We start from the raw sequence: 14,756 nt of genomic DNA, 5'->3' as shown, positions 1-14,756 counted from the left end.
AAATGGTTCAGTCACCATTGTTGTCTCTCCTCCTGCGGGTTCTTGCCCGTCTGCGGCGTGTGCAGGTGTGGTTGCCCCATCATGGTTGAAGGTTCGAATGGTGTGTGCGCACATGGTGCAAATGGTGGTGTTGGACGCTCGTCCTCTCCTGTTGTTTGCTCTTTGCCTCCACATCCAGTGACGATGGCCTCAATGTGTCTCTACCAGCAAATTGTTGGTAAAACTACTGGGAGGTCTGTAGATAATTTGGCTCCTTCTTACGCCCAAACTCTTATTTCAAATAAGGTTCATGGGGATTTTGTTCGAAGGACTGAACCTTTCCTAGTTTGTCGCTCCATTTTGATTAATCTGCAGGAAGAGATTGTTTCATATATTGATCAAAGGACTAATGCTTTCCTTGAGAATGCAGTCATCTGTAGGTTCAAGGGATTCTGACCTACACTCTTGGGGCTCCATGCTTGGGTTTCTAAGAACTGGGAACCTCGTGTCTTTGGCTCTGGCCAGATCTTCCTACTGGCTAAAGGCTTCTTTATTGCCAGATTCAACAATCCAGAGGATAGAAGAACCATCCTTTGTGGTCATTTTTTTAAATGGGAAAATTGTTTTCCCTTGATGATTAAATCATGGCATTAGGACTTCAATCAATTTAGGACTTCAATCAATTTTTGGAATCCTTTTATAAGATGCCAATTTGGGTTTGTCTTCCTAATCTTCCTCTTCATCTTTGGATAGATTCTATTCTTGAAGAAATTGGAGAGGTATTCAAAGATTTTTTAGTGGTTGATTATGATTCTTGTTATATTCTTCAAACAGCTTTTACTCGCATTTTGGTTGACAATGATGCCTCCAAGGGCATGCCAGTAGAGATTAAACTTTGTTCTCCAAAGGGATCTTGGATTCATCCTTTGGATTATGAAGGGCTCCCCTTTAGATGCAGTAAATACTTCAAAATAAGTAATGTGGAAGTGAAGTGTGACAAAGACGGTAAAATCCAAGAAGCCTTCATTACGGTGGATGAGTGCCTTTTCGCAGAATTCTACAATTCCTAAATCTTCCCCGAAGGGAGAGAAGAATCCTAAAGAAGTTTTACATGGGTCCTCTGGGCCGGTTAAGGTGCAAGAGTCTCTGGAAGGGGGTGGATATCCCTCTTCTGTCCCTTCTCAAGACAACGTTGTTGTTGCTGGTCCGGTGGGTTTGGCGAAGTTGTCTTCTTCTATTGATCTTGATGGTTCAGCTTTGGCCAGCGAGGTGGACATTTCTCAGCTAGCTGTTGTAGTTCATATTGCTGGCACTGCCTAAGCGGTTGTGGATACTTGTGTGTATTTAGTTGTTGTTAGCCCCTCTAGGGTGATTGTTGCCTCTAGTGGTGTTGCAAAAGTTATTTCTGTTGGAGCTAGCTCTGCTTCTGTTGGGTCTAAAGATTTGTTGGCTTGGCAGGCCGAGGCAGCCAAGGTTGAAGATGGATGGTCTATAGCTAAAGGTAAACATTCAAGGAAGCCTTCTCTTCCTTTTGACATGTTCTCTGGATCTCACAAACTGGGATTCAAGGGAAAATCTTATAGGGTTAATGTTGCTTCTTACCTGTGGGCGGTTGGTGCTTGATTGCTTCACTTTTTATTACAGCCACTTTATATATATATGAACTTCATAAGTTTATCCTACCAAAGCTAACAAAATTTCAACAAATACATAACGATGTTTATATCAAATGTTTACAAATTAGATTTCAAGTGGAAAATTTTAAAATAAAATTAGACTTTTCTTTTGTCATCTTCCTTTTGTGATGGTTCATAGAGTGGGATTCAAAATGTTAGAAATAAAAATGCATTGCAAATCAAATCGAAATTAAATTCTTTATTACTTTTAATTCATTCAAACATCCTTTAAGTGGACATTATTCTTTTTTGTTTATTTTTAGTTGAGCATTATCACCCCTTACATTAACCCATGTCATTCAACTATCACACCATATACCTAAAAAAAAAAATTAAAGTTTGTCAAGTATAAATATTTAGTAATTTTATTATTAAAAAATATTTCATTTCACTTTTACATTTTACATTAATTTTTATTTTCCATATTAGTTTTATTATTTAATTTTAAAAATATATTTCTAAATTTATTTTAGATTTATATATACAATATAAATCTATTTTATTTACAATCATACCAATTTCACCAAATCTAAAATTAGACCATTGGCACAAACTTTGACACATTGCATCTCTTGTTTAATGAACGTGTCGATGATGAAGATAGCTCATACATCTACATGCCACATTCCTTGTAATGACCCCTTCCAAGTGAAGAAAAGGGCTTATTAAATTCTTATTCTTGGTAAATATAGTTGGTCATTTATTATTAGTCCCTACCTTATATAAGACAATAGAAAAATAGGGATAAGAATGTAATAAATGCTTATTAGGGTACACTTTTATCACATTACCTCTTCTAACTGACAAAAAATTAATTACTTATTTTTAGATTTAATATTGTAAATCAAACTCAACCTTGAAACTTTCTCCAACAATTAAAAAATTGTTTAGAATATGAAATTTCTTATCTTGATTGAATTTTTAATTGTATAAATATATTTCAAATTTATGTATAATTTTTTCAAAAATATAAAAAAAATTAATTTAATATTAAAACTTGTTCAATATTAAATTTTAAAATATTGATATAATTTTAAAACAATAAATACCTAGTACTTTATACTTTTTTTTAAAAATAATATAAAATATTAACATGTAATTTTAACAAAAATATCAATATATTAGTAATCATATTTAAAATATACTGAAAATTATATTTAAAGTTTAAAAAAAATATATATATATATATATATATATATATATATATATATATATAATTTTATTTCTTATATAATACTAATCAATTTTGAAACTATGTTTATGAAGTCTTCAAGATGAAGGCACAATCTACACTTCTCTTGAAAACAATATTTAACTACTCAAACCAATGAAGTTAAGGACATGATTTAATTATAGAACAAATCTATAATCTAATTATAGGATGTGATATTAAAGTAATTGAGTAATCATAAACAAATGGAAGACAAGAAGTCATTTTTTATTTTTTATTTTAAATCGCAAAAATGGACGGTGCCATTAAATATTTTATTTATAATAACTAGTTCAAAAATTCCATAGGGAAAGAACTAGTAAGAAAACCTTGCTTCCTCGTTACATTACAAAATACAGGAGGGTATTAATTTACCCAAAAAGAGATAGGTGATTAGGCATGTGAGAAAACCTTGCTTCCTCATTACATTACAAAATACAGGAGGGTATTAATTTACCCAGAAAGAGATATGTGATCACACGTGTAAATATAAAGATTAATCAAGTCCTGAATTTGACTATTGTAGTGTTTAATCTCATCTTGAGACGGTAACACTATCTCTCAAGATATGTGAAATAAATCTATAATTTGCACATCTTGAAATAAATCACCAAATGTAATTCAAAATATACAGAAGTTTCCAATTAGCGATAGTCCTTTTAATACATTAATTAAATTTGATTTAAATTTCATTTGTGGCACTCCTTCCAATTAGTTTTCAAGTCATTTTTAAAATTTGATTTATCTGTATAAGTCAAAATAATGAACTAGAATTGTTCACATGTAATTTTGACTTAAATTTAAATAAATAAAGAAAAACTACATTATTTTCCTACATTAGTGGACAAACTATTCTTTTAATAAGCTACATGTCTTCATAAAAAAATCTCTCTTTTTACTTACGTATGATTTTACATCTTCATTTTATTAAAACTAGCAATTCCAAGCTTTTGTGCTTTGCAACGATTAGTCAATAGGTTTTTACTAATATTTTTTAAAACTGTAATTTAATATGCATAAATTAAATTAAAATTAATTTTTATTTAAGTAAAATAAAATTTCATTCTTTTAATAAACTAAATAAATATTATGATTTAATTTATCATATATTTATAAATTATCATCTAAAAAATAACACATATAAAGTGAATAGTAAAAATAAACTAAAATAAAACTAAAAACTAAATTATAATAAACTGAAAATAAAACTAAATAAAATAAACTAAAATAAAATTTCATTCTTTTAATAAACTAAATAAAATAAACTAAAATAAAACTAACAACTAAATTAATATGAAAGATATAAAAATAGATTTAAAAAATAACAACTCTCCCCCCAATATCCTATTAACTAAACTAATTAAAAAAAAAAAATTAACATAATTTAAAAACTAAAATTTCAATTAATTTTAAAAATAAAAAGTTAAATAAAAGTAAGAAGAATGTGAGTTAAAAGTGGAGATAACAACATATTTAGTTTCAAAATAAATAGGAAAAAAAAGAAGTTAAAATTAGAGATAAATTAAAAATTAAACAAGATTTCATTTCAATAAATTAAGTCATAAATAATTTCTGCTTAAAATAAAATAATATTATTTTGAAAAAAATAAACAACCAATAATAACTAATTAAATTAAATAAATATATTTAAAAGTAAGAGTTAACAATAGAGATAATAGCCAATTAAGCTAAATAAGTAGAAATGTTTAAATAATGTAAGACATCTTATTATTTTATAGTTATAATTTTTAAGTTAAATAAATATGAAAAAAGTAATAGTTAACAATGTAGATGATAGCTAATTAAATTAATTAATAAATAAAATAAGAATTAAAAGTAGAAAGAAATAAAAATCGGTTCAAAATTTATTAATGAGAAAGATTCACAATTTACTGATCAGACAATTTTCCAACCAATTTTTCTTTTTACTTTTTTTAATATTCAAAATTTCATTAAAAAAAATCTCTAAAATCAATAAAATCATTCTCATGGCTACTCATAAGTCTAACAACTACAAGATAAGTCTAACAACTACAGGAGAATGTGACCGACTTTTCCTCACACCAAACAATAAAAAACACTCCCTATGTGTTAGATTTAGAATACCCGACATTGCATTTATTTTTAGGTTCTAAAATGTATTTACTTCAACAATATTTGTCTTTGATTGGAGTATGTGGGGCACCACAAATTCTAGTGTTTGACACCACTTATCTTGGAAAGTTTGGATTTGATTTTGTACGTCTTGAAAAAGTTACTATTATTTGTATGAAAGGATTTTTTTTTTATATACTATACCAAAAAAATAGCAATCCTATCTAAGTAATTAATTATATAATTCAGATTTTAATACAAAAAAATATGGCTAAATATATTTTATTACTATTTATTGTCAATATGATTTCAATTGTTAAAAAAACAAAACTAACACACACTTAAGATTTATTTATTATTATTATTACTTTTATAAATATTTAAATAAGTATTTCAAGATACATTTTTTGTCAATGGACCCTTGGTTTATTAGTTAACCAAGGACTAAGTCTTGGTGAGTGCAAGTCTCTAACATCATAAGAGATGAGGTTAGGATCATATCTTGAACAAATTTGGTAGAATGGAAGTCTTAGGGCCTCAACCAAAGAGGTCTCTATAGGTTCATGGTTCTTACTAGGTGGCTAAACTACTTTGTGGTGGCCCTAACTGGATTGATGTGCCTATAGACTTTGTGCCTTTATTGGGTTTCCACACTCTAATATGAACCTTCGTATTAAAAAAGATAATGTTTAGTCTACATGAACCTATACTTCCTATATATCTATGAATCTATCCCTTTATATTCCTCTCTCTAACCATAATCCCATGATCAGAGTTAGGATTAAGATTAGGTTTAGAGTTTGGATTACTAACTTGTTTAGGACTAGAGTTATATGTTTGAGTTATGATAGGGTTAGATTAAAGGTTGTGAATAAGGTTGTAGGTGACAATTGTGGTTGCGATAAGGGGTTAGATCATGGTTAGTATTATGGTTAGGGTTGGGATTAAGTTTAAGGTTAGGATCTAGGTTACTGTTAGAGTTGTGTATACAATTTGAGTTGTATGATTGTACACAAAAAATAAGCCTACTTTTGTACCCTAAGTGACCTTCAATATTTCTTCGACATGCCTATTGCACCCTATGGTGCAATTGTTGGAGTTGTGTTACCTTGACATCAAAGCACAACTCAAATACATGTATAGATGTAATCTCAACATATTTCTCAACATGCCTATTGCACCCTACAGTGCAATTGCTAGAGTTTTGTTACCTTGACATAAAAGCACAACTCAAACACATGTATAGATGTAATCTCAACACCATACATCCACATGACACATGGTCTCATACACATGGCAAGTCAACAACAATACAAGCAATGTATATCAAGACAGGCCATGAAACAGAAATTTTCAGCTCACTTATGGGTTGAGGAGCACTTCATTGGGTGTGGTATAACTCAAGATGTTGAGAGTGTGATCTCAACCCCAACTCTCAAGAGATCACACAAAAGCCAACAAAGAAAGTATAAAATAAAATACAAAATAAGAATAGATGTGTGAAATATACTAAGTGGCTTGAAAACCAAGAAAATGACCACAAATACTCATGGAATAGAAATTTCATATATTGATAGTCTCATTTTATAAAATAATCTATATTTAAATGAGGAAATTCTTGATTCTTAGAAATCACAAATTGAACTGAAACCATATCCATGGTCAAAACTGCAATTGAAGCCATGGAAAAAGCTTTAAAATCTAAGAATGCCATTCTGCTGCAAATATGCCCAATAACGAAAAAAACCATAAACTTTGCCTTCGCAAAATTACAAAGATTTGAACATACCCTTACAAAAACCATTCAAATTCATTTTTTTCTGATACAAGCCCAATCAGGTAAAAGAATAAAATTAACATATGGGGGAAAACTAATTAACATCCCAAAGACTAAAAAGTAATTTTACCTCAAATCAAATAACGAACTAACATGAAAGATATAAGATCCCTACCTCACCCAACTAAGAAATCACTGAAAGTGAGAAGAAAATGGAAACTTTGGAAAAGTGTCCAAGAATCTCAACAAAGGAATCCGAATCTAGCTTGGTTCCAATGAGATGATGCCCACAAAAACTCATCAGCTAGAACTTACCTAACAAGAAAATCACTAAATTGATTGACAATATTTTTGGGTACAAATTGCTCTCCAAATAGCTGAAGGTCAAAGTGAAGTCTATTTCTTTAAATTATAACACTGTTTTGCCAAAAGTCAAGAATTCAATAAAAGGTCACTTAATCGTTTAATTTATCATAAAAGATTTCATGAGTTTTTAAAAGATTTAAAAGTTTCAAATAATGATCCACCCCCACCCCCTCTTAATATTTGTTGTGTGCTCTTCAACTATGCCTCCTTTCATTCAACTTACTGCTGTAAGCTGCACAAAGAGAGGACAAACACATATTTAGGGAACTACTGTTGGTTTCACCATTTGAAATCGGAATTTCCAACTCCCTTTGAATTTTCTGCACTCTTCTTTATAAAGGCCACAGGATGGATTTACGCACGTTGGCCCAAGAACACAAACCCAAAGTCTGAGGCATTGTAAGTTGATTGACATTGAGATGTCTGATCAAGATTTTGTGACTGATCACTTGCAGTTCATCAAGGAGGGGAATGTAGTTGTTGCTCTCAAATTTGTCTTCTTAGCTTCTGGATTATTGGCTTGTGTTTCTCTTGGGTTCTTGTCTTATTTAAACTTTGATGGAATCAATCTGTTGTTTCTGCTTCTTTTGATTGTAAAAACGTTTAAACCCTTTCAAAAACCCATCTTCACCCTTATCCAATAGAAGATAATTGAATATAAACCTGAACAGCGCATACTTTCACAAAATATCACATGTATTATCATAAAGCTGATAATAGCAATTGATTTGTACAACTAAGAAAAAACGGAAATAGATAATGTATGAACTATTTCTGGATTTGATTGTGTATGTTTTTTTAGCCTCGACGTTTCGGATTACTCTCCGTGATCCGTCATCAGGATCACACTCTGTGATTCTTACATTCTCTCATCTTGATGATGGATCACGGAGTCCAATTTGAAACGTCGAAGCTAAAAAAACATACACAATCAAATGCAGAAATAGTTCATACATTTCAATGGATTATGGAAATCTGATAATGAAAATAGATCAATTATTTACGAAGTAATTGGTAAAACTTAATCAATACTGATGTCTTAAAATACAGTCCTGAGAGCAAGGCATTGCTTTCAACGATTATAGAGCTGAAATAGAAAGGAAACTAAAGACGAGATTTTTATATTTCTGAGACAGAGATCAACAAATTAAGAAACTATATACACCCAAAAGGGCAATGCATCATCGAAAACATTGTATCATACACACATATTCTGTAAAAGAAAATATACTTATCACAGAAGTCTTATTCAAATCTGTTCTTGGTTATGCTTACACAGCAAAAGAAAACATACTTCCATGAAAGTGAATAATTCAAATAATAAACTTTGTTCAATGCCTTAAAACCTATCTGTAGCCAATATTCACAGCTTCCCTCTTTCATATTTCACATGTGGGAGCACTGGATTCCTCAACAGAAGATTACAATCAAAATATTCATTAGCATCAAATTTCTTAATCCCGCATGAATTACCAATGAATATCAAGATAACTCATCTTTGAACATGATAATATAATTGATAGCTGTTGATGAAATCCACCTTAATTCATGAAAGAAATTGAGGCTATGATTGTGGCTGTGGCTGAGGCTGTTGTCATTGCCAAATTACTCCATAATTTATTCAAATGTTTAAGCATGGAAGCTTGTTAACCAAGCAGTATCAGTTGAGATTATCTCCATCCGCTCCTCTTAACTGTAACTTACAGTGCATACTTTTAAGTGAGCTTTAATCAACTTACAAAATCATTACAGTCCAAACTTTGAGACATCCCAATTTAAATAAATGAATGCATGTTATAATGGTCAAACTTGCATGAGGCTGATACCTTTTTCCTCGGATTATAAATGCAAAACCATCTAAAAAGTTTTACCAATATGATGGACAAATATAATCAACTTCAGAAAGATTTCCTGTAATTCATTTTTTGTTGGTAATGTTTGTCTGTTTGCACAATCCAAGAAAATGAGTATAATTTCCAGGTCTATAAATGAACAATATGATGCACTGGAGCCAAAAAGAGATTTCATTGTGCCAATATACAAATATACCTCATTTCATTCACTTGAGTCACTACCATAAGCTGCAGAAAGAGAGGACAAGCATGTATTTGCAGTATTGTCTTGAGTTTCGCAATTCAACTCGGACTTTTCCATTACCTTTTTTTTAGCTTCATTTGAATTATCTGTGTTCCTCTTCTTTATAGAGAAGGCTACAGAAACGGACTTAAATGCAAATCCAGCTTTTGAAGTACCACCACCATTGCCATCTCCTGATAATTTTTAGTCAAGAAAGTTGAGTCAGAAGCAAAGCATGGCTGACCTAAAACACAGGCAAGCAGTAATAACAGTATTCTCAAATATATTAATATATTACAGTGCAGAATTTAAATCTATATAAGTCAAAACGACTAAAAGCAGTTTCCAAACTTGAAGTTACAGTACTGATGGGCAATATACATTTTTCAATCTGACTTAAGCTACTGTATTTAACGGTGATATTACTTTTGATTGATAACATCACTGGAAAAATAATAAAGCATAACCACATTAGAAAGCAGCATTTCCAATGAACAACCAAAAAGCAATTAAGAGTAGCAATAATTTTATGCAAGAATAAAAACAAAATAGAAAAGTGAAAATGGTCTCTATAGGGCAAGACCAAACAAGTCAAAATTGACAGAAAATATTGATAATAATAATAATAATTTAATAAATAGAAAATGGCTGTTTTCCAATTCAAGGGTTTGTAATTGTTGTTTTTCCAGGATCGCTGCAAATGTACTAAGCATTGCCAAGTATTTTGGTATGTTGTTTCCAACTGCAGCTTCTCCTTATATTTATAAGGGAGTGAGAGACTAGACATGTCCCATGAAGGGACATGTCTCTCATTATCATAATTAAGCTCTTAGTTATACGAGTAAAGCTATAAAACATCAACACTCCTTAGCTAGGGAGGATAAACATGACCATATATTACCTCAAATGTAATATAAGAATGTCTTTGATCAGAAAATATTCAACATTATGATATCAAGAGAATTGGCCTTCAAAATATCAACATATAATATTCACCAAAATTATGAGTAATGGTCTCTAGAATATCAACACTTGATATTCACCATGTACTCAATAAGGAAATGGTTTGCAGAATAGGTCTGCAAAATAACAACACATGATATTCACCAATTTGATATCACATATTGGTCTCTAGAATAACAAATATGATATTCACCAAATACTCTTTGAGTAATGGCTTTCAGAATGTTGAGATACAAGATATTCACCAAGTACTATGAGTGTAATGGTCTCCTGAACACAAGTTGCATGATGTTCACCAAATACTCGTGTAATGGGCTCTAGAAAATCAATTTGCATTACATTCGCCATGTACTAAAAAATGTTTATAAGGCATGTGCACACACATTCTCATAATGTGTACTGTATAAACATCCACCATGCAAGGTATAATCTATCATGATCTGCAGAGATATCGTAAGATATCCATCATAATAGAAAAGAAAGTTATTGTCAGATCATCACCTTTCAATAACTTCTATGAATACAAGTGACATCATTTGGAAGTCATCACTCCTCATGATGTAAACAGGGGGTAGGCCCATTAAAGTCATATAGTCACACATACGAATTTTCGAACTATCTCTGAATATCAATCATTTAAGCTCCTCATCGAATGATGCTTCAAATGGAGTTTCAAACTCCCTCTGAATTTGATATCGATCCTCCTTTATCTTCAAAGAAGTGTCATACTCACTCTCTTTCAAGGTTGCCTCTAATGAAATGTCAAACTCCCTTTGAATCTTAATCTCCCTCATCCTGCACTAACATTCTTGAAAAGAAAGATCAAGACAAATAACTCTTATAGTACAAATAGAAATAAGAGACTAAATTTGATTAGATAAAATACTCAAGGATGATAAATATTGATCTGCACATCAATTTAGTAATGTCAAATTTATCAAATCTCATTAATCGGATAAAAATATCATCCTTAAATATATATATATATATAGATAACCATCTATATGCTACTATATTAATGGTATAACAAGCTTATGTAATCTATTTCATAAGAATGTGAAAAGAAAACTTTAATTAATATACCATTACTTACCTTGGAGGGTTGGTATCAAAGTCCTTACCTTAATATATCATTACTTTTCTTAAGAGGTCAATGACCCATGCTTTTACCTCCCTATATTATTATGCTTTTATTGTGACATTCCCATCTTGGGACCACTTGGACTAATGTTATGTCTTGAACACTTTCAGGTACAATCAAGCTCCTTTATTATTATTGGATGGCGTAATTATCATAAATGCTTGCACGGGATTTTTTTTCTTATATGTCAATGCTGGCCTAATGTATCTTTTGGGTTTGCATGCCACATGATGTGTGACTAGGCTTAACTGTGGTTATATGGGTCTGCTTTTCCAATAAGGTATTGGTGTTTCTCTCTATGCACTCACGTGATGGGGTCTATATTTTATTTTTCAGTCTTCTCATTCACATGACCCGTCCCATACTTGGAACTTGCAGTCTCTTTCCTCTGATTGTTTTTAACCAGCAATTATTGAGAATCGGTGTTTTCTTTATTTATGGGTTTGACCCCTTTCCTTACTCCCAAACGTCACCAATTTCACACCCTTCATATAATTAGGTGGGCCCATCGCTCAGTTGTCAATTATTTTTGGTTGCACCTTATCAATAAATAACTGATAAATTCAAATATTAATTATGTATAAAAAACATTCACTGCTCTATTTATCACTGTTTAAGTTACCATCATGCTGTAATATTATCGCTCAAAATTTTGGCTTGAAGATAAATTGTGCCACCAATGGAACCCTTGTTCAGGTGTTAAGATTACAAGTTTTATTTCGATGGTCCAATATTTACCGGAAATAAATAATCTCCAGAATACGTCTGTATTCTCCAATACTGACATTTTCTCAACTAAACCTTTCTATCATTGAATGCTCACAGTTTCTAGCATACATATGTCAACTAGGAAATTTACGGCTCATAGAATATCAGTAACATTTGAAAATCATTCAATATCACTGAATTTTAAAAACTTTATATTTTTACAATTGTTTATACATTTAATGATATAGAAGATTATTTTCATTCTCTTAAATTGGATATTAAATCATGTTGATTCTTGCTTCCTGCATTTGCTGCCTGGCTCTAATATCATGTTTTTCCAGGATTGCTACAAATGTACTAAGCACTGCCAAGAATTTTGGATGTGTTTTTCAACTGCAGCTTCCCCTTATATTTTATAAGAGAATTGGAGAATAGACATGTCCCTTCATGGGACATGTCTGTTCATTATCATAATTAAGCTCTTAGTTATATATATATATCTTGATGTAATTTATCCGAGTAAAGCTACAAAACATCAACAATAATCCCTAAGATTATTAGAAGACAAAAAAAATACGAAGTTCCAAATAGGGGAAGCATGCTAAAGTTTGATGGTGCTTCCCATGGTAGCCAGGTCCAGCAAGTACTGAATATGTGGTGACACTTGCTTCAAGGGCTTTTGTGATAGGCAGCTCCCAAAATCAGGTATCAAAACTGACACAACTCTAGGATGGAGAATCCCCAATGGAGATGTCCAACCAAACAGCAAGAGTAACACAAGGAAGAATGAAATGATAGAATTCAATTCATAAGTTTCTGATTTAATGACAAGTAGCTTGCAATATGTCGGGCAACGAGGCCTACCCAGTTGCACCCTTACAACGGGTACAAATCAGCTAAGTAGTCACTATGCACACGAGAGCTTGATCTAAAGCTTTGCCTTCTAAGTTCCTTTACTACCCCATACTCTAGATAAATCAAAGTTAATACATATTTTGTAATGTCCCCTTCTTGGGAGAGGAGAAGGAAACAAAAGAGTCGTTGTTTGAGCATAAAAGAAGGACGAGGGGTTCATTTTAGAGTATGCTGGGATTATTATTTGTTTGGAGAATTTGAGTTTTTCTTGGAGAAATCTACTTCCCTTTCAGACCTGGGGACGTAAACCTTTAGGCCATTTTCTAGGTGGATTGGACGTAGCCTTGATTTAGTTCATGGTGGATTCACATCAGAATTCACATTTCAGACTACAGGTGCATTTTAATGTTTATTTCCAATTTCCAATATAGTGTCACCCCAATACTGGGGTATGGCGGGATGGCAAGACGCCGGGATGTGTTTCCGAGACATGGGGAAAATGGGCCTCATTTTCGGGACGGCTAGGGGACGGTAGGGGGATAGTGGCAAGGGGAGGATGAGGCAAGGAGGGGTGTTGTATAGTACACACGTAGAACTTGAAATGCTATTTATGAAATGACATTATAGTAGAACATAGAAAATTACAATAATTGAACATAGCAAAATTGCAACATGAGCTAGAACTCTTGAACATTCAACATAGTAAGATAATACACACCCAATAGTAACATTCAAAAATCAAAATTCAACTAAAAATTTAGGTACCCATCCCAGCAGCAGCATGGTTGCGGAATGGCGGAGGTGGGGGTACTTGGGTACTCAAGCACCCGGCGCGGGGACATCTCGAGGACAGGTACTTCGAGGCTTGGGAGGGGGTGCGAGTCCCCATGTTACACTAGTCTTAGATTAAACTTGATGTCAGTTCCTACATTGCTGATGTATAAAGCATTAACATATTTCTGAGGAATTTGTATGGATTTTTGGTTATGACATTGTATTGCTGTAGATCATAATGCCGTAGCAATTTTTAAAGTCTTCGATATGAGCATTTGTTGTTTTAATCTGATAATTTAATGTATGAGCTATCTGCTTGCATTCTGAAATTTTATTGGTAAGAAAAATTGGGTGAATATTCATCCAGGATATTTCATATTTATTCACTTTGACACACAAGTTGGCCTAGAAGATCCACACTTCTCGATGATTAGGAAATGTGTACTCACAGGTTGAACCCCAACATAGGATCAATGGTCAGGACCACGAACACATAAGAAGTTGCGATCATAGATATAGGTCCACACATGTTCCAAGGGTCGTCACGAGGAATCTCGAACAACCACATACAAGAATCACACATTATTTCACGGGAAACCAATGATCATTCAGAGCAGTGAAAACTCAACAATCTGTGAAGACAGCCACCGGCGAACACTATGCTTCACGAACACACTACCCAAGAAAAAAACAAAGAATGCTCATTGATATGGAAACTAAATGACACATGATAATAGGAGAACAATCCAAAATAAATCCTCATTTAGTCAGTACGATCAAACAAGCTGGAACACAAGATCAAACAAGACACAATCATCAAGATAGGTAAACAAGAACAAGATCAAAAAACGAACCAACGATGCAAGTTTGCCAAGAACCTCAGATACTTTTGCATCAAAAACAAATGATACAGCTGAGTGGGAGGTGCCTCTTGCTGGTCTCATGTTCTCATGTTAGTTTTATCCATTAGTTTCCACTATATAATAGTAGTTTCAATGATCATTTCCAAATTTATAATGCTTTCGAAAAAGAACACCCCGAGCTGGTCAATTCATCCCATTCTCAATATTGAAAAAATAGCTGTGTTCAGATAAACTGGATGATAAAATTCAATCTGCAAATAACATGTGTACACAT

At 32.2% G+C, this 14,756-nt stretch overlaps 1 protein-coding gene across 5 annotated transcripts in view; it reads right to left on the bottom strand.

Moving 5' to 3' along the window:
* Positions 1–8,313: 8,313 nt before the first annotated feature.
* LOC149570344 (coiled-coil protein (DUF572)) overlaps positions 8,314–14,756 on the bottom strand; it is a 60,388-nt gene continuing 53,945 nt past the window's right edge. Inside the window, exons 7-8 of one of the 5 annotated variants that reach the window (XM_089822981.1) lie at positions 9,152–9,372; positions 8,314–9,044 (exon numbers count right to left, since the gene is read on the bottom strand). In XM_089822981.1, coding sequence (XP_089679107.1) covers positions 9,158–9,372 — 215 coding nt within the window. In that variant the 3' untranslated portion in view covers positions 8,314–9,044; positions 9,152–9,157. Of the gene's footprint in view, positions 9,373–14,756 lie in introns of all 5 variants that reach the window. The other 4 variants (XM_089822983.1, XM_089822985.1, XM_089822984.1 and 1 more) reach the window with 4 other exon arrangements.

Source organism: Cupressus sempervirens, chromosome 3, assembly GCF_028749045.1.
Source record: "Cupressus sempervirens isolate cs-2001-9-10 chromosome 3, ASM2874904v1, whole genome shotgun sequence".
Taxonomy (NCBI): Eukaryota; Viridiplantae; Streptophyta; class Pinopsida; order Cupressales; family Cupressaceae; genus Cupressus; species Cupressus sempervirens.
This window is presented reverse-complemented; position numbering and strand designations above follow the sequence as displayed.